Source organism: Poromitra crassiceps (assembly GCF_964638095.1).
Source record: "Poromitra crassiceps genome assembly, chromosome: 25".
Taxonomy (NCBI): domain Eukaryota; kingdom Metazoa; phylum Chordata; class Actinopteri; order Beryciformes; family Melamphaidae; genus Poromitra; species Poromitra crassiceps.
Genome location: NC_139649.1, coordinates 16,381,801 through 16,405,416, shown reverse-complemented (window position 1 = coordinate 16,405,416; position 23,616 = coordinate 16,381,801). Strand labels below are relative to the sequence as shown.

The 23,616-nt window shown below is 42.1% G+C and overlaps 2 protein-coding genes across 3 annotated transcripts in view; both read right to left on the bottom strand.

Moving 5' to 3' along the window:
* Positions 1-6,133: 6,133 nt before the first annotated feature.
* Positions 6,134-17,273, bottom strand: LOC310798206 (uncharacterized protein). 2 transcript variants are annotated; one of them, XM_083660683.1, is made up of 7 exons: positions 17,183-17,273; positions 12,158-14,120; positions 11,872-12,035; positions 11,558-11,778; positions 9,259-9,379; positions 9,082-9,182; positions 6,134-6,879 (listed from the first exon to the last, which is right to left on the bottom strand). In XM_083660683.1, the coding sequence occupies exons 2-7, from the start codon at positions 14,100-14,102 to the stop codon at positions 6,606-6,608; spliced, it is 2,826 nt and encodes a 941-aa protein (XP_083516809.1). In that variant the 5' UTR covers positions 14,103-14,120; positions 17,183-17,273; the 3' UTR covers positions 6,134-6,605. The 2 variants fall into 2 exon arrangements, with proteins under 2 accessions (XP_083516809.1, XP_083516810.1); XM_083660684.1 differs by lacking the exon at positions 17,183-17,273 and adding an exon at positions 16,017-16,048.
* Positions 17,274-22,705: 5,432 nt separating this feature from the next.
* LOC310798097 (protein FAM107B) overlaps positions 22,706-23,616 on the bottom strand; it is a gene marked incomplete at both ends in the record, with an annotated part of 37,639 nt that continues 36,728 nt past the window's right edge. The window contains one exon of the mRNA XM_083660592.1: positions 22,706-22,816. Coding sequence (XP_083516718.1) covers positions 22,706-22,816 — 111 coding nt within the window. The remainder of the gene's footprint in view (positions 22,817-23,616) is intronic.

Genomic DNA, 23,616 nt, shown 5'->3' with positions numbered 1-23,616 from the left:
TGCTCAGTATGAGCGAGAAGCGCCCGGCTAGCGGGGTAAGGTCAGACAGACATACAGCAGTTACGCTTGCTAGCCTGCATGAAAGACGCCAGTGTGTTTATGTTTTTAATATAGTCATATCTATGGTTTATAACGCTGCCACTAATCAGAGGCAGAGAGGGCCAGGGGTGGGTTATGCCTTCGCCATCATCCGAAAAAAATATCGCTTCCGGTAAGCTAGCTAGCTAGCTAATGTTAGCTGCTGGTTGGTTGGCTAACTAGCGAATGTTAGCCGTTAGCTAACATTAACGCATTAACTAGACAAACACAGACATGCAGAGCTCCAAAAACAGAGCAATTCGTGATTTTGTTACTGTAGTTTCTGCAGAGTAACGTCCATGTACCTTTATGGATTGCACAGGGTTGGTATTGGAAAGGGATCTGACGGATAGTGCAGTAACAGTCAGCAGCTATGATAGCAGAGCCACTGGGGGGAGGAAGTCGGGGGGAGGAAGTCCATATATGGTCCATCCGGTCATGGGGCACAGCGATTGGCTGGCTCAGATTCAAATCTGAGTCAGCCAATCGCGTTGCCCGGCGCTGTTTGGGACCGTGTATAAAAGGCCACCGCTGACCGGGGTGGGTGGGGGGAACCAGAGGAGAGGGGGAGAGGGAAGAGGAGGGCAGAACCAGAGGAGAGGGAGAGAGGAGAGGAGAGGAGGAGAGAGGGGGAGAAGAGGGGGGGAGGAGGAGAGGGGGAGAGAAGAGAGGGGAGAACCAGAGGAGAGGGGGAGAACCAGAGGAGAGGGGGAGAGAAGGGGAGAGGAGAGAGGGGGAGAAGAGGAGGGGAGAGGGGGAGAGGGGAGAGGGGGGGAGAAGAGGAGGGGAGAGGGGGAGAGGAGAGGAGAGAGGGGGAGAAGAGGAGGGGAGAGGGGGAGAGAAGAGGAGAAGAGGAGAGGGGAGAGGAGAGGAGAGAGGGGGAGAAGAGGAGGGGAGAGGAGAGGAGGGGAGAGGAGGAGTGGAGAGGAGGAGAGGAGGGGAGAGGGGGAGAGGAGAGGAGGAGGATGGGAGAGGGGGAGAGGAGGGGAGAAGAGGAGAGGAGGGGAGAGGAGAGGAGGATGGGAGAGGAGAGGAGAGGGGGAGAAGAGGAGGGGAGAGAGGGAGAGGAGAGGAGGGGAGAAGAGGAGAGAGGAGAGAGGGGGAGAAGAGGAGGGGAGAGGGGGAGATAAGAGGAGAAGAGGAGAGGGGAGAGGGGGAGAGGAGAGGAGGGGAGAGGAGGAGGGGAGAGGAGGAGAGGAGGGGAGAGGGGGAGAGGAGAGGAGGAGGATGGGAGAGGGGGAGACGAGGGGAGAAGAGGAGAGGAGGGGAGAGGAGAGGAGGATGGGAGAGGAGAGGGGGAGAGGAGAGGAGAGGGGGAGAAGAGGAGGGAGAGGAGAGGAGGAGAGGAGGGGAGAAGAGGAGAGAGGGGGAGAGGCCAACAGTCAGCAGCTATGATAGCACGAGCCACTGGGGGGAGGAAGTCCATATATGGTCCATCCGGTCATGGGGCACAGCGATTGGCTGGCTCAGATTCAAATCTGAGTCAGCCAATCGCGTTGTCCTGCGCTGTTTGGGACCGTGTATAACCAGAGGAGAGGAGGAGAGGGGAGAGGATGGGATAACCAGAGGAGAGGGGGAGAGAAGAGGAGGGGAGAGGAGAGGGGGAGAGGGGAGAGGGGAGAGGAGGGGATAACCAGAGGAGAGGGGGAGAGGGGAGAGGAGGGGATAACCAGAGGAGAGGGGGAGAGAAGAGGAGGGGAGAGGAGAGGGGAGAGGGGGAGAAGACCGACTGCAGGAAGACCGACTGCAGGAAGACCGACTTTCAAAGATACAGGGTTGAATGGCAACAGATGTCAGAACAACACGTTTCACTCCAACGTGTCCATGATTGCTGATATATCGTGCATCCCTACAAAACATCCATGATAGTTGTCTGTAATCTGATCCAGAATGTCACAGTGGAAGCAGCTGAATAAGGGCTTATAGACAACCAACCAGTATTATGTATCAATAAATGTAACCAAACTGCATCATATTATCCATCATAAATCAGAACTCAGAAGTGGACCACACTGGTCAGGTCCCATTTTTAATGGGGGGGAAAGAGAGAAGACAATATTGCCTCCATACGGTCTCTAACCCGAACATACAACCTGATACATGCAGTGTGGTTCTCAACCTTTTTCATATGAAGGACCTGCTAGTTTCGTCCATATTAGGGCCCCGGACCCCCATTTGATGAGAGTCTGTCTCTCAAACAAAAATCTGAGAAATGTTTTATTGCTAGATAATAGTAGATATGATTTTGTCCAGAATGCCATGACTGTCTGACTGTATTGTCGGCAGTGAAACTACCATCCAAACACTCATTCTTCTGCTTTGTTTTCACTTCTCGTAAATTAAATGCTACTGTATGGCTTCATGCTGAAGTTCAGCAATTCGTCAATTTGCTGCGGACCCCAGATCATGCCTAACCACACAGATCATGGACTAACCACGCAGATCATGGACTAACCACACGGATCAGGACTAACCACACAGATCATGGACTAACCACGCAGATCATGGACTAACCACCCAGATCATGGACTAACCACGCAGATCATGGACTAACCACACGGATCAGGACTAACCACACAGATCATGGACTAACCACGCAGATCATGGACTAACCACACGTATCCGGACTAACCACACAGATCATGCCTAACCACACAAATCATGCCTAACCACGCAGATCATGGACTAACCACACGGATCAGGACTAACCACACAGATCATGGACTAACCACACGGATCAGGACTAACCACACAGATCATGGACTAACCACGCAGATCATGGACTAACCACACATATCCGGACTAACCACACAGATCATGCCTAACCACGCAGATCATGGACTAACCACACAAATCATGGACTAACCACGCAGATCATGGACTAACCACACAAATCATGCCTAACCACGCAGATCATGGACTAACCACACAGATTAGGACTAACCACACATATCATTCAGGACTAACCACACAGATCAGGATTAACCACACAGATCAGGACTAACCACAGAGAAAGATCAGGACTAACCATGCAGATCAGGACTAACCGGTTACACAGAAAGATCAGGACTAACCACGCAAATCAGGACTAACCACACAGAAAATACCATCTATCATTCTGTATTTGCATTCTGGGTTATAAAATGCTTATGACAGAGCATGTTTTTGTTCCAGTATAACAAACAAATGCTTCCAGACTTGACAGATCAATACTCCGATAACCCTGTCTGTTGTTGAGTTGTGATGCTAGGCCTCTAACGTTGTCAGTGTGGTCACAATGTTCCAGATCTGATATTAATGATCAAGAGGTACTCTTTTTCTTTCAAAGCTTTTGCCTTTCAACCAATTTGTACAGAGACCCAAAACACGGGCAGGCATGATCATTTATCAACAAAGCTGTGAAGGGTGACAGCAAACATGCTAACATTCCAAAGGATGATTTACATCATGCCAAAACTGTGAGTATTTTTAGACGATGGGTGAATGTTTCAAACATCTTCTTGACAGCTGCAGCCCTCAGTAGCCTCCTAACCGGCTGTTTGGTGCAATCTTTTAGCAAAATATCTAGCCCATTCCCATGGATAACAATCCACACGCCAAATTCCATTCAAAAATGTGGCAATTTAACGTAACCTTATTTATCGATGCACGTACACACCGAGAAAGAGCATAGATTAATGCCTTTTAGTAATCACCACTACTTTCTTTTAATTTCTTATTTTTTTATCAACTTTTACAATCGAATAGCCTATTATTCCAGCGTCTTTCGCCGAAATCCACCGTGGAGGGCGGTGGCGAGCAACGTGAACCGATCTAAAAGTTAAAATGTAATTGAATTAACGTGCTGCGTGGTTGTTTATATTCTGCCGAATATATCAGTGGATCCTAATGATTGGTCAAATGTGTTAAGTCATGTTCTAGCAGATATGTCGGTTGCCACAAAGCATGGCAACAATTAACTTTCAGATTTGTGACTGGAGTTTGGGCAAAATGCGACCATGGAATAGCGCAGTCCACCAGACAGACAGCAACTTCACCGACCAATGAAACCCACCATGATGTCAAACAATTGTGTCCATCGTTATTATGAAAGCAGTGTTATAGTCTGGTGCATCGATTTCAGTAGAAACACCTTACCTCCTTCTCGGTCTTATGGGCGCCCGGAGCGGGCGGCGGTTGCCATTTTAAAGTGGTTTACTTTCCTGCCAAAAAAATATATCGATTCCTTTGAATTGTCGATTCCTTCCTATCTAAATGTCCCAGTAAATAGTTTCTGGACACTGATAAACAATATTCCACACATTTGGAAAGTCGGAACAGATCCCTCGCTTCCCTCGGTCAAGCTGAATTTTGTTGAATGTGTCCTCACTCTCCACGGTGTCCCCGGCTGTTGTGTAGCCGACTTGCTGCTGAGGTTTTCGGCTTCTGGGTCGGCCTCGTCCTCGCCAGCTGCTGGGGACCAGTGTCAAGTGAACACAATACAAAATCGTAAAAGTTCCTATCAGAATTTTCAAAATAAAACCCCTGTCGGCGATTATTAGGCTATTAACAAATGTTAACACATATAGATGGGATCGATGTGTTGTTATTCTGCACTCAGTACGTACCTAATCACCCCTTTCCCCCAAACGTGATACAAATTTGTGCATTTGTTTAGAACTCAACTCACCATATTTCCGCTCCTACGGCTAACTTTGTCTAACTTGTCTGCGTCTGAGCCCATGAGAAGAAAGACAGCGCCATCTATCAGATACAACTTGTAACACAGCCTGAATCGTGTCCACAAGGTCCAGGGGACATCCACTGCCTGGTGCTTGAGTCGGGGTTGCAGGGGGTCCATATGAGGAGGAGTTTGAATTCACTGTGCCTATTATTTTATTCACCAGATGTTAGTCGACTTGAGTTATTTTACAATTTTACATTTTGCTAGTCTACTACACACCATGAGACTTTATCTACCATACACATAAGCTATAGACTTATTGTTCATGATGCAAATTTGCAGACCATTATTGGAAATTAGCATATCTGCTTCTTGACTTTTCACATTGTTATAATCTGCTATTTTAATGGTATTTGCATAAGAAATCAGAATTCTGACAATTCTCACAATGTTTGTGTGTGACAAAATTATGTAACCCAGAATTTTATTTAAACTACACACATGATGGTCACATGTGTGCACTGCACACTGGCCCGTTCAGCTATCCAGCCACCCTCATTGTTGCATTTTCCCTATCGGCTACAATAAAGTAGCCTATAGTGTTCAAATAGCACAGTGTTGTGATAGCAACCTGTAGTAGACAGCAGGTAGAGCCCATGGATGTATTAAAATAAACATACATCCCTGTCTTGTTTGTGTGACACGCCCCTGTATATTAATTGTTGTGACTGGCTTGATGCTGTTTGAGTGGATGTGGGCGGGGCTGCAGCACCCATCAGGTGCATCAAACCACATAAAGGCATAAATACAACCTGAATAGCTTACAGCAAACTTGTCTTACAAATTAAAGCACAGTTTGTTTGTCATGCTTGAGGTGTGAAAAGTAACAAATCTTTGTACTGTGAAAATTATATTTAGGAAAGCAAGATTATACATTTTGATGCACAACAGATTCAGATTCAGAGCCTTTTCAGAACACCTTCCTCTTTATTAGGCATAAAACTAGAGAATTTGTCTCAAAAACCCATAAAAACATGTTAGATGTGAAATGTATGCATTTATTCACATGCACATACTGTTATCGCATCTTAACATGGAGCATTACAGAAGAAAATCTTTTGAAAAAGTTTCTTAGGGTTAGGGGTTCATGGTTTGGTGTGGTGAGTAGTACACAAGACACAAGTCACAAGATGTACATACGAGCGTTTTGGTGCTGTTGGAATGTGTAGCCTATTTGGTGACTTAACAGGGGGATGCTAGCCATTCGTTATGGACTACCAGTCATTGAACTAAGCTAGCAGGAGGGCATGTCGCTACTTTTCTACTGCACACACAGAGAAGAGAAGAGAAGGGCATCTACTTACTATCAGGAATATGGCAAATAGCCGAATCTTCCAAAATGTGGGCATGTTCCTTTAAACATAGTAGCTATTTTCATAGTGGCACGTTCACAAGAGCAGTTAGACATATTTCCAATTCAGGTATGTAGATGACGTTTTATTTTAAATTCTAAATGCTGTAAAAGTGTGATGTTTTATTGTGTAGGCCTATGTGTCTTGTAAACCCATGGGGGTTGGGCACCTTTGAGTGCATGACACTTAAATCAATCAATCAATCAATCAAAAAGCTACAGGCCAAATGAAACAATTCAAAAGCATAACCATATAATAAAACAAAAATAAAAAACGTTATGAGATTGAATATTTACAGATACACGTTCATTACTGCCATCCAATATGCAGTTTTCCTGCACTATGTTGTTGGAGTCAGTGGGACATGTTAATAACAATGACTTCAACATTTCTCATGTGATTGGTCTGACTGGCTGTACTCAACACATTTCTGAAAGTGCTTTGAGTCCACCTCACTTCAAGACACTGAGTCCAGACTCTTGAACTGGGACACTGAGACTTCCCTCAGGGTTTGCTGGCTGCATTGTAGCATCAGTGGTGATGTCTTCTTGACTTCCCTCAGGGTTTGCTGGCTGCATTGTAGCATCAGTGGTGATGTCTTCTTTTTTGAACATTTTTTTCAGGCTAGGTCTTGAATTCCAGACGTGTTTTTTGGCAAATGTGTAAACACATCCGAAGAGATCAGGAAATACCAACATCAGATCAATGTTGGCTGCATCCTCAGCACTGCAAACAGAGAAAGCAAATATAGCCACAAGTGGCAATGGCAGGGGTTCAAGCTTTAGCCAAATTAATTTGATCTTGGCCAATAGTGTCAGTGGTTATGAGGACCAAATATCTAAAAAAAATTCCAGTTGGACCTTGAGGGTCCCAGTGAGAAAGTTGTAGAGCAGGTTGACCTGAACATGTGGAAAAAACTTGCTTGAAAATCGGCGTGGAAGTTATGGCCTTTAACGTAAAACCTTTAATTATAGCGCCACCTTCAGGCCAAATTTGACACACATGGTCCGTGATGATCTCCGAACATGGACGGCTTGTTGGGAAGGGGGTTAAATAATGCTCCAAATGTAGGTTAAATTGTGGTGAGGGAAAACTATTTCAAAAGGGTCCCTTGACCTCTCAGCTCAATTTATCTGAATGAAAATTGGTCCAATGGATACCACAAGTCTCCCCTTTACAGATAAGGTTTCACAGCCTAAATAGCATTAATAGCTTGTGGATTGATTTCTTGTTGTTGCTCATCACATTTTGTCTCAACAAATGTGTTATGCATGCAAATACTTCTGATGAGTAAGGGGGGAGAAAATGTTGGCAATCTGCTTTTGGGTATTTTGCCGAAATGTTTTTGTATGTGGATATCATTAATTTATTATTATATTATTTTTTAATTTCCCTTATGCCCAAGTTCACATGCTCGGCTAATGAAATAAAAAATATATTATATAAAAAACATATAGGGAAATACATCATCCTTAGTCTCGTGTGTTGATTAAAGTTGTGATTAAAGGGTTGGGGATTTTCAGATTTCAAATTGGGCCGTGGCATCCTTAAATTTGGGAACCCCTGGCCTAGAGATTAACGACTAGAGGTCCCTTGTCCAGCGATCTCAGGTTGCAGTTTGACTCATAAGGACAGAGACATCTATCTACCTATATGTGTGTTCTTTGATTGTGATTAGCATAGATGGCAATACAGTTTGATTTGGTGGTATGGTCCTCTTGGGGATGCTTTACAGCACTTTATCTCAGCAAGGGTTTAAAAGTTGCAATTCTGTCTGAATTTCTAGATTTTGGAGTATAGCTGCGTATTACCAGCATAGCAATAGTAACTGATATTGTCTATGGATAATGTATGACTCATTTGCTGCATTAATGAGGGCAACCTCTCCATTGTTCTTAACACATTCACTGCCAACAGTTTTTTTTTTACTGTAGGTAGCTTCTGCCAAGGTTTTTTTTGAGGATTCTGGCTCATCTTTCAAGAGCCGAGGATTATTTTCTGCTAGGACTTTGTGAACACAAAATATCTCAAAAGAACTAATAGAATGTGTGCTTTCTCTGTCTAAAAGAGTTAGTTTGTAGAGTTAGTAGTTATGTAGGCATTAGCAGTTGAATACAGCATGGTTTCAGCATCTGAAAAGGAAAGCTGAGATAAATGCCTTTTTGTGAAATTCGATAGAACAGTCACTTTAACCATTTATTTGTGGCATCAGTAAGACATCAGACATCTAAACAATAGTTCTGAACAGTAATTTCCTCCATAACAGCACCCCCACCCCCCTCTCCTTCAAACTCCTCCCTCCGTGGGTGTGTCTCTGGTGGCTGCAGCCTGTGTCACAAGCGAGTTTCTGCTGCCTGTCTGTGCTGCCTGGCGGCCCCTCGTCGGGCGAGTCTGGATGGGGCTCGCTCGTTTCTTGGGGTTTCGGTTGAGAGCTTTGATGAAGCTTTGTGTGATTCTGGGCTTTATGCTGCGTGTTTCAAAGTGTGTTGCACCCAGTCTATTTTTGGAACCCCCCACCGTTGTGCGCCACCGTTGTGCGCCAGCGCGAAAGCGTTTTCGCCAAACCATTCTACAGTATGAGAATGGTTTCCTCACGCTTTTTTCTGCAGTTTTGGCTCGGCTTTCTCTAGTCTGGAGAGCACTGTCGCCACTTAGTGGGTCGGTGGAATGGGTTGTACACGTTCGGTAGCTCCCATATTTTTATAGGAGATATAAAAGGGTTTGATCCACGTCCCACCGTCAAATTTTTTTAACTCGTCCACGGCAGTCAACCGTTGGATTTTTTTTGACGAGTTAACTCGTCATGAAATGTCATGAAATGTCTCAGATATGTCAAAAGGATGGACCAAAAGAAAGGACATCATAATTCCCATATGAATAAGGGTGTCTGTCCTGTAACATTATAAGTTTAACTTAACTATAACTTACTAGTGCGCAAGGAGGTTGCGTATGAAGCGCAGTAATCCCAGTGTGTTGTCAGAGTACTTCTTCTTCTTTGGATCTAACTTCTCGACCAACTCTGGGGGAAACTGGAAAGCCAAACCAATTACTGATAAAGTTGCATCCAGGGAAATAGAAGTGCGGCAACAGTTATGTATCAGTTACCTTGTTTTTCCACTGACTGAAGAATCCATTTGGGTCCAGTTCACAGATTAGTGTCTGGTCAGCATCTTTATATTTCGCCACCTCAGTCTGATTACCAATATTTCTCAAGTATTCTACTCTCCTGAAACAGAGTTATACGTTTTAGGCTACATGATTTACAGAACAAACATAACATAAACAGATAGGGGGAATTTTGTCATTGATCTAACCTCTTCACCTACACTGTAACATCTTAACATCCTAACCTCTTCACCTGCACTGTAACATCTTAACATCCTAACCTCTTCACCTGCACTGTAACATCTTAACATCCTAACCTCTTCACCTACACTGTAACAGCTTAACATCCTAACCTCTTCACCTGCACTGTAACATCTTAACATCCTAACCTCTTCACCTGCACTGTAACATCTTCATCCTAACCTCTTAACCTGCACTGTAACATCTTAACATCCTAACCTCTTCACCTGCACTGCAACATCTTAACATCCTAACCTCTTCACCTGCACTGTAACATCTTCATCCTAACCTCTTCACCTGCACTGTAACATCTTCATCCTAACCTCTTCACCTGCACTGTAACATCTTAACATCCTAACCTCTTCACCTGCACTGTAACATTTTAACATCCTAACCTCTTCACCTGCACCTCTTCACCTGCACTGTAACATCTTAACATCCTAATATCTTCACCTGCACTGTAACATCTTAACATCCTAACCTCTTCACCTGCACTGTAACATATTAACATCCTAACCTCTTGACCTGCACTGTAACATCTTCATCCTAACCTCTTCACCTGCACTGTAACATCTTAACATCCTAACCTCTTCACCTGCACTGTAACATCTTCATCCTAATCTCTTCACCTGCACTGTAACATCTTAACATCCTAACCTCTTCACCTGCACTGTAACATCTTAACATCCTAACCTCTTCACATGCACCTCTTCACCTGCACTGTCACATCTTAACATCCTAACCTCTTCACCTGCACTGTAACATCTTAACATCCTAACCTCTTCACCTGCACTGTATCTTAACATCCTAACCTCTTCACCTGCACTGTAACATCTTAACATCCTAACCTCTTCACCTGCACTGTAACATCTTAACATCCTAACCTCTTCACCTGCACTGTAACATCTTAACATCCTAACCTCTTCACCTGCAATGTATCTTAACATCCTAACCTCTTCACCTGCACTGTAACATCCTAACCTCTTCACCTGCACCTCTTCACCTACACTGTAACATCTTAACATCCTAACCTCTTCACCTGCACTGTAACATTTTAACATCCTAACCTCTTCACCTGCACTGTAACATCTTAACGTCCTAACCTCTTCACCTGCAGCTCTTCACCTGCACTGTAACATCGTTAAATATTGTGTTGTAATAAGCCATGGAAAAATGTGTAGGCTCTGAAAAAAAAGTCAATAAATAGAGAGAGAACAGCCAAGTTAGCATCAAACTGTATGAGAAAGGCTTAAGTTAATTTAAATGTACATGTCTCATTAAAGAGTGAGCAATCACCATGTGGAACAGACATGCTTTGGGTAGTTGAAGTTATTTTTCAAGTGTCCACTGGCCCTACAGAACTAACCTCTTCAGCTGCACTGGCCCTACAGAACGAACCTCTTCACCTGCACTGGCCCTACAGAACTAACCTCTTCAGCTGCACTGGCCCTACAGAACTAACCTCTTCACCTGCACTGGCCCTACAGAACTAACCTCTTCACCTGCACCCGGCCCTACAGAACTAACCTCTTCACCAGCACTGGCCCTACAGAACTAACCTCTTCACCTGCACTGGCCCTACAGAACTAACCTCTTCACCTGCACCCGGCCCTACAGAACTAACCTCTTCACCTGCACTGGCCCTACAGAACTAACCTCTTCACCTGCACTGGTCCTACATAACTAACCTCTTCACCTGCACTGGCCCTACTAACCTCTTCACCTGCACTGGCCCTACAGAACTAACCTCTTCACCTGCACTGGCCCTACATAACTAACCTCTTCACCTGCACTGGCCCTACATAACTAACCTCTTCACCTGCACTGGCCCTACATAACTAACCTCTTCACCTGCACTGGCCCTACAGAACTAACCTCTTCACCTGCACCCGGCCCTACAGAACTAACCTCTTCACCTGCACTGGACCTACAGAACTAACCTCTTCACCTGCACTGGCCTACAAAACTGCATTGAACAGCCATGCATGCTAGCAAGTAGGGTAGTGAAGCAAATTAGTGGGGATCAATTGGTGTGATGGAAAATGTGCTTCTATCTCACTTTTCATTTGGCCAGAAGAAGGGATGAGCCAAACATTCCTCCACAGTAGGTCTTCTCTTTGGTTCTCCATTGATCATGTCCTCAACGAGATCCTTTGCAACCACATCTTGAACATGTTCCAGACTGTAGTTCCCTTCATCAATGTTGTACTCACATTTAAAGGATTTCCCAAATGGATGGTGTCCTCCAGAGAGGATGTAGTAGATCAACATCCCAGCCACCTTAAGAATGAACAATTTAGTAATCACTAATCAGAGAATGACTTTTCATCCAGTCATCCAGTTAAATGGCTCCAACCAAAAACACTAACTAACCTGTATATCAGTGCTCGACTTGTATGGTATATCAATGTCTTCTGTCAAAGTCTCCTTGGCCATCCAGCATCTCGTTCCTGCACTTCTTGTGTGTAAAGTTTTTTGTCCTTCAGGTATTCGTCGGCTTATGCCAAAATCAGATAATCTTGCCCTCCTTTTAACATCTGCAGGACAAATGGCATACACAGTAAATTATACATTGATCAAGATAAATTCCAATATTGGTGTAGGGCAGGCTATATTTTAAAATTCCAAACAGTGAATTGCATGTTTACAAATTTCTTACCAATCAAGACATTCTGGGGTTTGATATCCCGGTGGAGAATTTGAGGATTTTGACAATGAAGCACACTTAAACTATGCAGAACCTGGTGCACAAGCTCGCTTCTCATTTCAGAGAGACTGTCTTCTGGAAATTCACGTCTGATATATTCTTCCAGGGTGTATTCACATAGCTGAAGGATAAGGTAACCAAAGTTCTCATCTTCTGCAAAGTCAACGTATCGTACAATGGTCGTATCGTCAAGCTCTGGAAGTCGTAAAAATCCTTCCTCGTTCTTCAGCACCTGATAGTTGGAATTAGACATTCTCTTAACTGCAACTTCAGTACCGTCATTTCTCAGCCCCAAGAAGACTTCAGTTCCATCACTTCCCTTTGCTATGCGGAATTCTGCATCTTTCACATACATGATGCTTCCAACTCTGGTTACTTTACTTTCATCAGTGTTAGCAAGCTTCTCTAATTTCCCCCTCCACCTCTCACTGATTTGATGCCATTTCTGTGGTTTTGATGATGTACCAGTGTTGGGGAGGAATGGCATAACCTTTGAACTATGAGCAGAGTCTGCAACAGGAACTGCTGTTGGGTCAGTTGCAGCAGAGCAAACGCCACCATTTGGCTCCTCTGGCTTTTTCTTCTTCTTCTTCTTCTTTTTCTTGGATCCCGGGAAGGCGTTACTGGTTGGCGTAGAATCTTCACATTCTGAGTTTTGGTTGGTGAAATGATTTTGCAATCCTCTGATGGTTTCTTTCAGGGTGTTATTACTTTGCATATCTACAGATGCAAGTACATCCTCAGGGACTGAAGTTATTCCCATTGATCTAAAGATGTCAGCTGCATGTTCAAATGAAAGCAAGTTGGCAAGTATGCCATATGCAAAGACTCTCACATCAGAGACATGTTCTTTCTGGGTGAAAGGAGCAATTGCTGTGCATAATTCCTCAAGGAAAATCTGATTCCATCCATTTTCGACTTTCACTTTCTGTGTAATCACATAGATTGTTTCCAGACTAAATCCCAGTACATCGGGAATGTAAGGTGAGGAAAGACTTTTCAGAAGTTGGGGGATCATACCCAGCGATATCTCATTTGGTATCTCATTCATTGTGCAGAAAATGGCATGTAGACTTTCAACAACTAAAGCCTTATGTTCATCTGCAATGTTTGGAAAGCGTTTGACAGCATCCATAATGTAGGAGTTCAGATTTCCGGTGTCCTTCAGCCATTTCATACTTCTCCTGCGGTAGTCTTCTTCATCCTTCCCAGTAACAGTGAAGAGCATTTCAATCATGGTCAGATGGGACTGAGGATGCTCCTGCAGCATGTGACTATCAAACATCCTGAAAACTTCTCCTGGTGTTTTCTCTGCTAAAGCAATGATCACGTCGACAAAATGTTTATATTTGGAACATAGTCTGTTACCTTTTGAAGCAAGGCAATGTATTACTTTGGATATTATTTTATTGATCTCAAGAGCTTGAGGTTGTTGCATATGGATTAGTTTTACCACTGCACCAGAACAGATGAGCTCTTTCATGATATCTTCTCTGTTATGTCTGGCAGCAGTTTGCAGTGGTGTAACATGAAGGATGGAAGGATTATCCACTCCATTTGGATTAGCTTTTGCTTTAAGCAGTTTCTCCACAAAAACAATGGGAGCGTTGAATATTGAGGCATAATCCAACGGTGTCCAGTTCTTAGTAGAAGCCTGGTTTGGGTTTGCACCCTGACGTATCAGGAAATCACAAATATCCTCCTTGTGATAAGCAACAGCAGCAATCAAAGGTGATATCACATCATTCACCTCTTTGCATGGGTAAAGTCCATTAACCTCCTTTAACAATTTCTGGAGCTTATTGCGTTTATTGTCAATTATACACTGTATTATAGGATGTGTTATTCTTGTAGTTGGGACTGGGACCGGGACTTGGAGTTGTAACTGGAAAGCCATTTCATCACTTCAGAATAACTGTGGGGTGACAAAAGTATGAGGTTAGTGAAACATTTGGTCCATTTTGACTTTAACTTCAACTTTAAACTAGCCCAGTTATGCACCTACTGACAAAGATAGATGACTTTGATTAATATCCATTTGATTATGACTATACTAATTTGATCATTATTTCAATTAAATTTACTTCATGAAGTGATTATCCCATTAGTTTCCTGTAAACAAACAGCAACAGGGTGTCATACTGAAGTTTGAACTTGATTGGATGTCTAGGAATCTCAGGTAGGGGATTGGTAGAGCTGTAGATGCTGTAACTCAGTTATTAGATATTCTCAGCTATGCAACTGGCATTGAAAATCTGTCACTCTTGTTTTTGAGACTTCATACAATTTTGTTTTAGGCATATCACTATGTTTATACCACTACCTCTTTAGAATTAAAATACATTGGCTGCAAGACTACCAACATTAATGGTGTAGAAGAATTTTACAAGTAATTCAAATGTGGCACAATTAATATTTTTGTTAATCTCTTCTTCTTTTGTATTTTTTATATAGTCTAAAATGTGAATGGCCTTTGTCAGTGGCATTAATTTACCAAACCCTAACTTATATCAAAGTTCAAGCAAAAATCATTTCCCACCAGGTTGGGGAGTAACAGAATACATGTATTTAAAATACAGTATTTAACATAGAAAATATGAGTAACTGTATCACATTTCTTTTTCCAAATTTTTTCTACATTCCCTGTAGACTCCTAATGGAGCATATAGCCGCAACCACACTACGCCAACGCCTGGGCCTCGAGGAACCCCCCCACCGGCTCCTGTAGGGACAATGTTTTAATGGTTTCTGTAGCAAGTGGGTTTTGTGTACATTGAGATGGGTTAAGCAGACTGAAAGTTAACACGGGGTGGAGCCCTCAAGTTTCCAGGGAGCCATCAGAAGTACCCGCAAGAAAATCAGACTGAGATTAATTCAAGTAGGCCTACTGTACTCTCATGAAAATTGGACTCCATGGTAACTTACAAAATATAATTAAAGCAACAAAGTAAACGGTAAATAACACAATATCAACACAGGCAAGTTACCAATAATAACCATTTAATTCAGTACATATTCAATAAAAACAAAGATGGCTAGTAATGGCAAGTGGAATCATTAACTCTGTACATGCTCAGTTGTGAGGGTTTTGATTTTCGGTGTGTTGTATTGTACAACTGTACGTCTTACCAGAATACACAGAGGTTATCTCTAAAGAAGATCCTGGTCTATGAGTGTCGTCTTACACACAACACAACAGTATACAGCCGCTACACATGCTAAGAACACGATATGCTGGAAATGAGTGTGCACAGTATATTTCTAGTATATAGGGATGTAATTTATAGAAACGCTGCTCCTCCCAAATCCCTAGATAGATTTATGGTGATACGATACTCACCATTGTATTCTGTATGATAAGATCGGTTGGTCTTTGCTGGCAGAGAGGTGTCATAAACATTGGTATTGTTAATCTATAAAGCCCTTGTTGGAAAGCTGCCACCTCAATCAATGGTGCTGGATTGGAACTTTGGACCCTACCTAACTCGCTCAAATGACTGGTTTATGCTGGAGATAACATGAAACATTTGATCACATGATTCTAGTTCATTTGCATTTCACTTCAGATAAGAGGTGTCATGCCAAATCTAAGTTACCATGCCATTCGCTGAATAAAGCTTGCTTGTTAAAATCTTACCCACTGGTCTCTTATGATTGAACTACAGTCATATATATATATATATATATATATATATATATATATATATATATATATATATATATATATATATATATATATATATATGAAGCTACTGTGAAACATGTTCACTATGTTTTTGTAATTTAAATAAAAGAACAAGTCAAGCTAAACCTGGTGTGCGCTGGATCTCTTCATTGTTCCTGTTTCTGCTGTTCCTGCTCCAGCTGCACCCAGTACTAGCAGCAGCAGCATGGCTGTGCACAGGGCAGCATGGCTGTGCACAGGGCAGCATGGCTGGGAACTACGTTCTTTTATATGTTCAGCATTTGTCCGTTTACAAGAAGTTAACAATCAGAGCATGAAGAAGAATCACTGCCTGTTTTGATCATAGTTTTACTGTTATCTCTCTAGATGGTCATGAAGTCTGGACAAGATCAAATAAAAAGAATACTCTCTTTTTGGATCTAAGACAATTAGGGGTCCTTATGAAAAAGTTTGAGAATTACTGCTCTAGGCTTATAGGCCTATTGGAGAGCAGCAGTCCTGGCAATCTGAGGTACAGTCAACTCTACAGTGAGACAAGTGAGACAAACTTCCCATATCGCTCCGATCCTTTCCGCCCTTCACTGGCTCCCTGTCCATCTCATCTTAGAATCCACTTTAAGATACTGGTTTTCACTTTTAGAGCTCTCCATGGCCAAGCCCCCGCCTATATCTACGATCTTTTTTACCCGTACACGACCAACCGGGCCCTGCATGAGGTCCTCTGAGCTAGGCCTCTTGGGAGTGCCCCGAACCAGGCTGACAACCAAGGTGGACCGTGCATTTGCGACGGTGGCCCCTAAGCTCTGGAATGCTCTTCCCCAGGGCCTGAGAGTCTCCGCCTCAGTGGAGATTTTTAAAGGGCAACTAAAAACTCACCTTTTCACACAGGCTTTCGCTATGTCGTGATTTTATGTGATTTGATTTGTTGATTTCTGTACCATGTTTGTTTTATTCCTCACTCGCTCTGTTTTTATGTCCCTTGCTTTTATATTTTGTTTTACATTTTGTAATTGTTTTAATTTTTGTTAAGCACTATGTACATCCGGGTTGAGAAGGGTGATATATAAATAAAGTTTTACTTACTTACTTACTTACTTACAAGTCACCACATGTTCACATGACAATAGCCTTTGTGTTTTAAAATATCCAGTTCCCACCATAAACAAGTAGAAGTGAAACCATATGCAGAACAAGAGTGTTTTTGCATTCCCTTTAACTGAGCTCAATTCATTAAGTTTGTACTTGTTGTAGAATTATATAACAGTACTAAAGTTAGCAAGAACAATACATACCGGTGCGAGCCTGTGTGATCATCTGATGAGAGCTCTGTGCGCTCCCTCTACCTCTGCCCTTCACTTCCTGGACACACCTATGAAGTACGCTGTGTCCACAGTACAAAGGTTACCTGTGCACTCAATTACCAAGTGCCCACAAAGAATATAGGATTTTTAGATCAAATAAAATTTGACATAACAAAACAATAATAACCTACTGTACCATTATACCATTTCAAAGTAAAACATTATATGGAGCCTCTCAGCACAACCTATGTAACTGTACAAACCAGAGTGACAAATACACACCTTGAACCTTGAAGTCTCTCTCTCTCTCTCTCTCTCTCTCTCTCTCTCTCTCTCTCTCTCTCTCTCTCTTCCATCCTCCCAACACTCTGTCCTGCCATTACTGAACAGGTTGAATTGGTTGAGGTTGGGCATCGAGAGGTAGGGTAAGTCATGGAGAGGCATCTGAAGATTTTTCAATATGATAAACAAAATGGTACGTGTTACAAAATAGCTGCTATGTAGTGGGGGTGGGGAGACTCCTATGACCAGGTAAGAAAGCTTGCACCCTATAGGGCCTGGCGGACACTGCAGGCTGGATTGGACTGGCTCTAGACACAGAGAGGTGCAAAGAACGGGTCACAAGTGCAGTTTTGTCCAGTCCTGAGCCTTGGGTTATGGTGGAGGGAAGCACCTCCGCTCTAGCTGCTGGGAGTTCAAATCCTGGTGTCCTGATCCAGCTGCTGGCTACTGCAGCCAGGTTGGCCACCTTCCGACTTGAAGCAGTTGGGCTTCTCCTTGGGCTTCTTCCTACAACGTTGGTTCCTCAGAGACAGAGGCGGACGGTGTGCTTCTCCCCGGTCGAGCTGGGGGAATTCATCCATGCTAAGCTAAGCTAACTCACACAGCCCGGGGCAGATACAGCTGCAGCTATAACAACAATAAATAAATAAATAAATAAATAAATAAATAAATAAATAAATAAATAAATAAATAAATAAATAAATAAACAAACAAACAAACCCATCCTTCCATAATAAAGTCAGAATCCTTCAAAACTTGCTAGGCCAGGTTACAACTCTCTAGTCTAGTACCACCACTACCAGCTCCCTCAGTGGGCCACTGTGCTCCTCTCTGCTTCATCATGTTTAAAAGGCTCTCCTCACCTGTTGTTCAGGCTGCCTTTATACAGCAAGTCACCAAGCAACACACCAATCAGATCATTTCAATAACTTAATGCAAATAGCAGCTGGCAGCTGGACACCAAGGAAACTACAACAACAACGTGTGATATGGAGAAAAGTTCCATTCATTTGCATTTCATATTCAATAAGATAATTGCATACACATAATTAATGGTATGAGTTATTACATAAATACACATTATATGCACTCATATAGACAGACACTACAGACACAGCATAATCTGTCATGGCATTGAGAAGGCCGTGGATAACATCATTCAGGAGGACTGCTGCCATGGGAGAGAGAGACAGAAAGCCAAGGCTCATGTAAGCTGTTTTAACTGCTTGTTCACTGTTGCCTGCCTGAAGCAGGAGGAAGGAAGGCCCATGCTGCCACCGCTGATTCCATCAATGCTTTGCTAAGAGAGTAGAACAGGTTTGGAGGTGTGTAGCTTGTTAGCCTCCTGGATAGCCAGCTATAACATGACAGATACATGAAGACGAATAGGCTATATAGTTTAACACACACCAAGTTGTTACTGAAGAGAAGACTGTTCTTGCGTCTGCTTGCAGGTGTCAGGAGTTCCTGGGTGGCAGCAGAGTTGGTGAGCGGTGGCAGAGGCACAATGGATCATGGTGCTGGATGGGACTTGGTGGGCTTCCTGCACTTGTGGGGTTTTGGGGCCTAGCTCCCTTTTAGATAACTGCATTTTACTTGAGATTCCCTGGACTTTTAAAGAATTTCAACCTTTTAATTGACTTTCACTGTTTTTACTGACCTACAATGTAAAATAAATACTGTGCTTTAACTTTGCCTCAGTCTGTCCTTACTGGACAACACTGCTTTGCCTTGTATAGAACCTTATGGGAACCTAGAGCTGTATTTTTGTGAGTTCAAGCCTGGGCCTGAGTTTCTAGGCTCTTAAAAACCTAGGTGGCATCATCTAGCAACTTTACCTTTGACCAGTAACTTGGGCCACGTCACACAATAATCATCTTGATGTTGTCTCCCCTCTCTCTGTATTCTACCATGCTGGGCTTGTAACAATATACATGCTGGCTTACTCCTGATAGCTCTAATGATAATCTACTGATACTGATAGCTCCACTTCAGTATGTGTGTTCAATATTCAATCAATGATTAAAGAAGTGAAGTCAATTTGACCTTGATACTAGGCTATATAGTAGAGCAAAAACAATATTTCATCTAGTTGGAAAGAAATTATGAATCCCAAAGTGAGGAAATGTTACATGATATCTAGTGGAGATTGACCTACATATCACCACACCACACCTAACTCCTACATGTGTATTATGTAAGACTGTCAACGTCACAACCCTTCAATATCCTTTGTGTTGTGTGCTGCCTGCACATCCCAGACATCATATATACACAGTGTTGGGGGTAACTCATTACAAAAGTAATATATTACATGTAATATATTACTTTTAGCAGTAACTCAGTAATATAACTTATTACAATAGGATTTCAGTAATATTATACCAGTTACTTTGTCAAGTAACACAAGTTACAAATTGAGTTACATTTTCTTTGATCAAAGCACATAAATAACGATATAATCATTTCTTAATCAAATTGTGTGTTTTTATGCAAATGACCACTATAGATGAGAATAACAAAGGAAAAAGATTTACACTGACTTCAAGACGGTTGAAATTATTTTTCGGGATGGTTCCGGGGCGGCGATGTCATGCTACTGCAGCTATTGTGGTGAAAGTAATGCAAAAGTAGTGTAATAATGCAAAAGTAGTGTAATAAGTAATGAGTTACTCTACACAGACAGTAATATTGTAAAGTAACTTATTACTTTCAAATGAAAGTAACTAGTAATATGTAGTATATATTACATTTAGAAAGTAACTTGCCCAAAACTGTACAGTATAGTATATACATACAAATCCCAGAGATCATCATATATACATGCAAGAGATCACCTGTCAACATTGTGTCCAGTGCTGTGACATATTTTTCCTTGGATTTTCTGTGGATGCGGTTTGGGTTTTCTGTACCAAACTTTTCTTTGTCTGTTGAAACGTAAAATGTATCAATTCCTTTGCACCAGAATCCCCCCCCCCCCCACACTAAACACCTATCAGGCACCGTTTAGAACAGCAAATGTTAGCAAACATATAGCTACAAATTCTTACTTTGAAAGCAGAAAAAACATAGTGTGATTAGTCCTTTATTTGTTTTCATATCAAGAAATATATTTTTCCTTCGTTCCTAATTTTATTCAGTTGTGCCATAATCTGAAACACACCAGTATGTTAATGAATACAATCTTGATTGTCGCTATAAAAGTCACAAAAAAATAAAAAGTTGCATTGTCAAATTTGTGCAATGCCAACACTGTTCGGTGGAAAATCAACCCAAAAAGTAAACATGTTTTATAAATTCAATGGCAGAAATAAATAAAATAGAATAAATCCAACAATGCTGGCCGGGGACATTGATCTAGTTGCCAATATGCTTGTGTATTGTATTAATTCAACACTATACTGTCTTACGTAGATTTTGGGTAGATTTTATTTTTTAAATACCGAAGAGATAAATAATGTATCTAAAATGTATATTTAAGTGGCTTCAGGAATCAAGGCAAATTAGGAGGAAAATATCCAGGTAATTATGCTTTGTAATCAAGTTGGAAAAAGTCTAATAAGAATGTACTGTATGTCTGCTTTAGATTGTACATTTAATTTACACAATTTCATTCTAAAGTGCCATTAAAAAAAGATTGCAATATAACAATATAACTATTTTGACACACAACCACATTGAGTCTATTACCTAAGGCTTCTATTACCCTTATAAATCTGATGTGATTTTAGAGGCCATAAAGTTCTGATGGATTGTGTGAAACAGGATGTAGATGTATGTAGATTTGTAATTTCCATGTGAGTCTGATCTGATATTTACATCGAGTCACTAGCTGAGCATGGTTTTTAATTGATTTACTGTTTAGTCTGGGGAGGTACAGTGAGAGACATTTTGTGCATCTCGGAATGTAACCTGGAGTGCAGGTGAATTCCAACTTTTTATCTTTTGTCTATTCAAAAATGGAAGAGTTTCCATCAGCGATGTATTACCATATGTCATTGAGAGAAATTAAATGGAGAACTTTTATCTATTATATAATGTCATACAGCTCCAAAAATAATATTAAATGTGAGAGTATCAAAATTATGTTTATGAGGAAAGGATCTGTTAAAGTAAAAAAGCAAAAATCTGGGGTTTTCAGAAAACTATTACACTTTGAGCTGATACAGCTCTGTTCAAAACAAGTTCCCTTTATATGACAGCAGATCCAACATCACATGATGCCCTTTATGCAGGAAGGCACCGGTAAGCATAGGATCTCAATGCAAAAGATTGTTGGTGATTCCACCTTGCAGTTAAACCACTCTTCTAGATTGCAGTTGGCACTAACTGCTAACACTTTTCATGCAACATGATCAGGCCTGAAAAAGCATCTGCTGTTTCAGTGTTTGTCTGTGTAACCTTCCAACATCTGCAAACCTACAGTTTAAAATGCGTTATTAAAGCAATTATGAGCTTTCTTTTAAGCCAGTTGTGGAAAATCATATTTTTTCACTATTGTCAATTAGGCCCTTTGTTTCGGGCCTGTAATATGCAAGTAACATGAGACAAATAAATCTAACATATCATTCAGATTAAGCTGATTAGAACATTTCACATGTCAAACAGAGACAAGTGATGTGAAGCCCAAGCGTCCTTTTCACACAGCTTTAGCAACTGGGCTACTACCTGCTAATGATTCCGCACTGCGCCCTCTGCCATGTACAGTAGGCCTGGGATAAAACCCCCACTGCAAATGCTATGAAGTCTTTATCCCACAGACACACAGAGATGTAGGCACTCGCGCGCTCCTCACAGAGCACAATGAAGACGACAATGTCTCCACCCAGTCTTCGCCCAGAAGAGATGCTTTAGGGAGACAAATTCTGAAAAACAATGTTTCACTGCTGCAAGTGTCCTTAATTAATCTATGAGAATTAACGAGCTGCTCCTTGTTGCTCATCTCACTTATTACATCAGCATGTTAAACGGTGATGGCGTTACTGTGATCCTCCTGGCATTGCAGTCTGCTCGCTCCTAACTCAGAGAGTGTCGTGTCGCGGCCCGCTGGGGAGGGCGGTCCATGCTAACAACAGTCCTTGCCATTGTGTCAGGCTGTGACGGTCCATGCTAACATCAGTCCTTGCCATTGTGCATCTCAACGGGACTTCAGTCTATACCATGTCAGCAGTGCCATCCTGTCAGCCTGTAACATCCGGACAGTTTCAAGCCGTCACCTCCTGGTATGGGTCTTTACACCTCTTTCTCCTCTTTGTTGGACGTCCGTCTTAGCTTCTCCTTGACTTTGACAAACTCCGGAGCTTTCAGAGTCTCCTCTTGGTCTTGCTCCTCCTTCTTCTCCAGCTGCAGCAGGGAACAGAGGAAAATGTTGGGTTAAGTAAGCCAACCTGCATCCTCCAAGGTGTAGAACAAACATGGGGGCAATGCTCATTTTCTTACACAGGAGCTCAGGAATGGAATGAGTTGCCTTTGACCATCAAACAAAGCCTGAACCCAAATAGTTTCAAGGTGGAAGTTAGGAAATGGCTCCTAGAAAAAGTCCAGGATTAAACTTAGTACGTCACTGTAGTCAAGTAGTATTTTGTTGTATTTTATTGTGATGTAGGTAGGTAATGTTGATTAGTAATATGGATTGTGTGATTATATGTGGTTATGTATATTATGTACAGAGACCAAGGACCACAATGGAAATAAGTCTGACTTTTTGTGCTATCCTTGACATTTTTATGATGCGTGACTTATTTTTTCATCATGTATTGTATCAACTGTCCAATAAACGAAACGAAAGTAAACTAAGTAGAGTCGATCACTATCAGTCTGACGACAAGACTCTGGGAGAGAGGGACAGGCGGCCGGTATATCAGGGTTTTGCGGTGTAGAGTGGATGTCCGTGCTAAGACTTCTGATTCCGTCATTGGTTACAGTCCGACGATGTCTCACATGCAGTTATCTATTTAGAGATTAGCCGAAATGTAATCTGGACCTAAAACACCTACACCTACAACACTACAACACCTACAACACTACAACACTACTACAACACTACAACACTACAACACTACTACAACACTACAACACTACTACAACACTACTACAACACTACTACAACACCTACAAAACCTTCAATCCATCAACTCCAACTC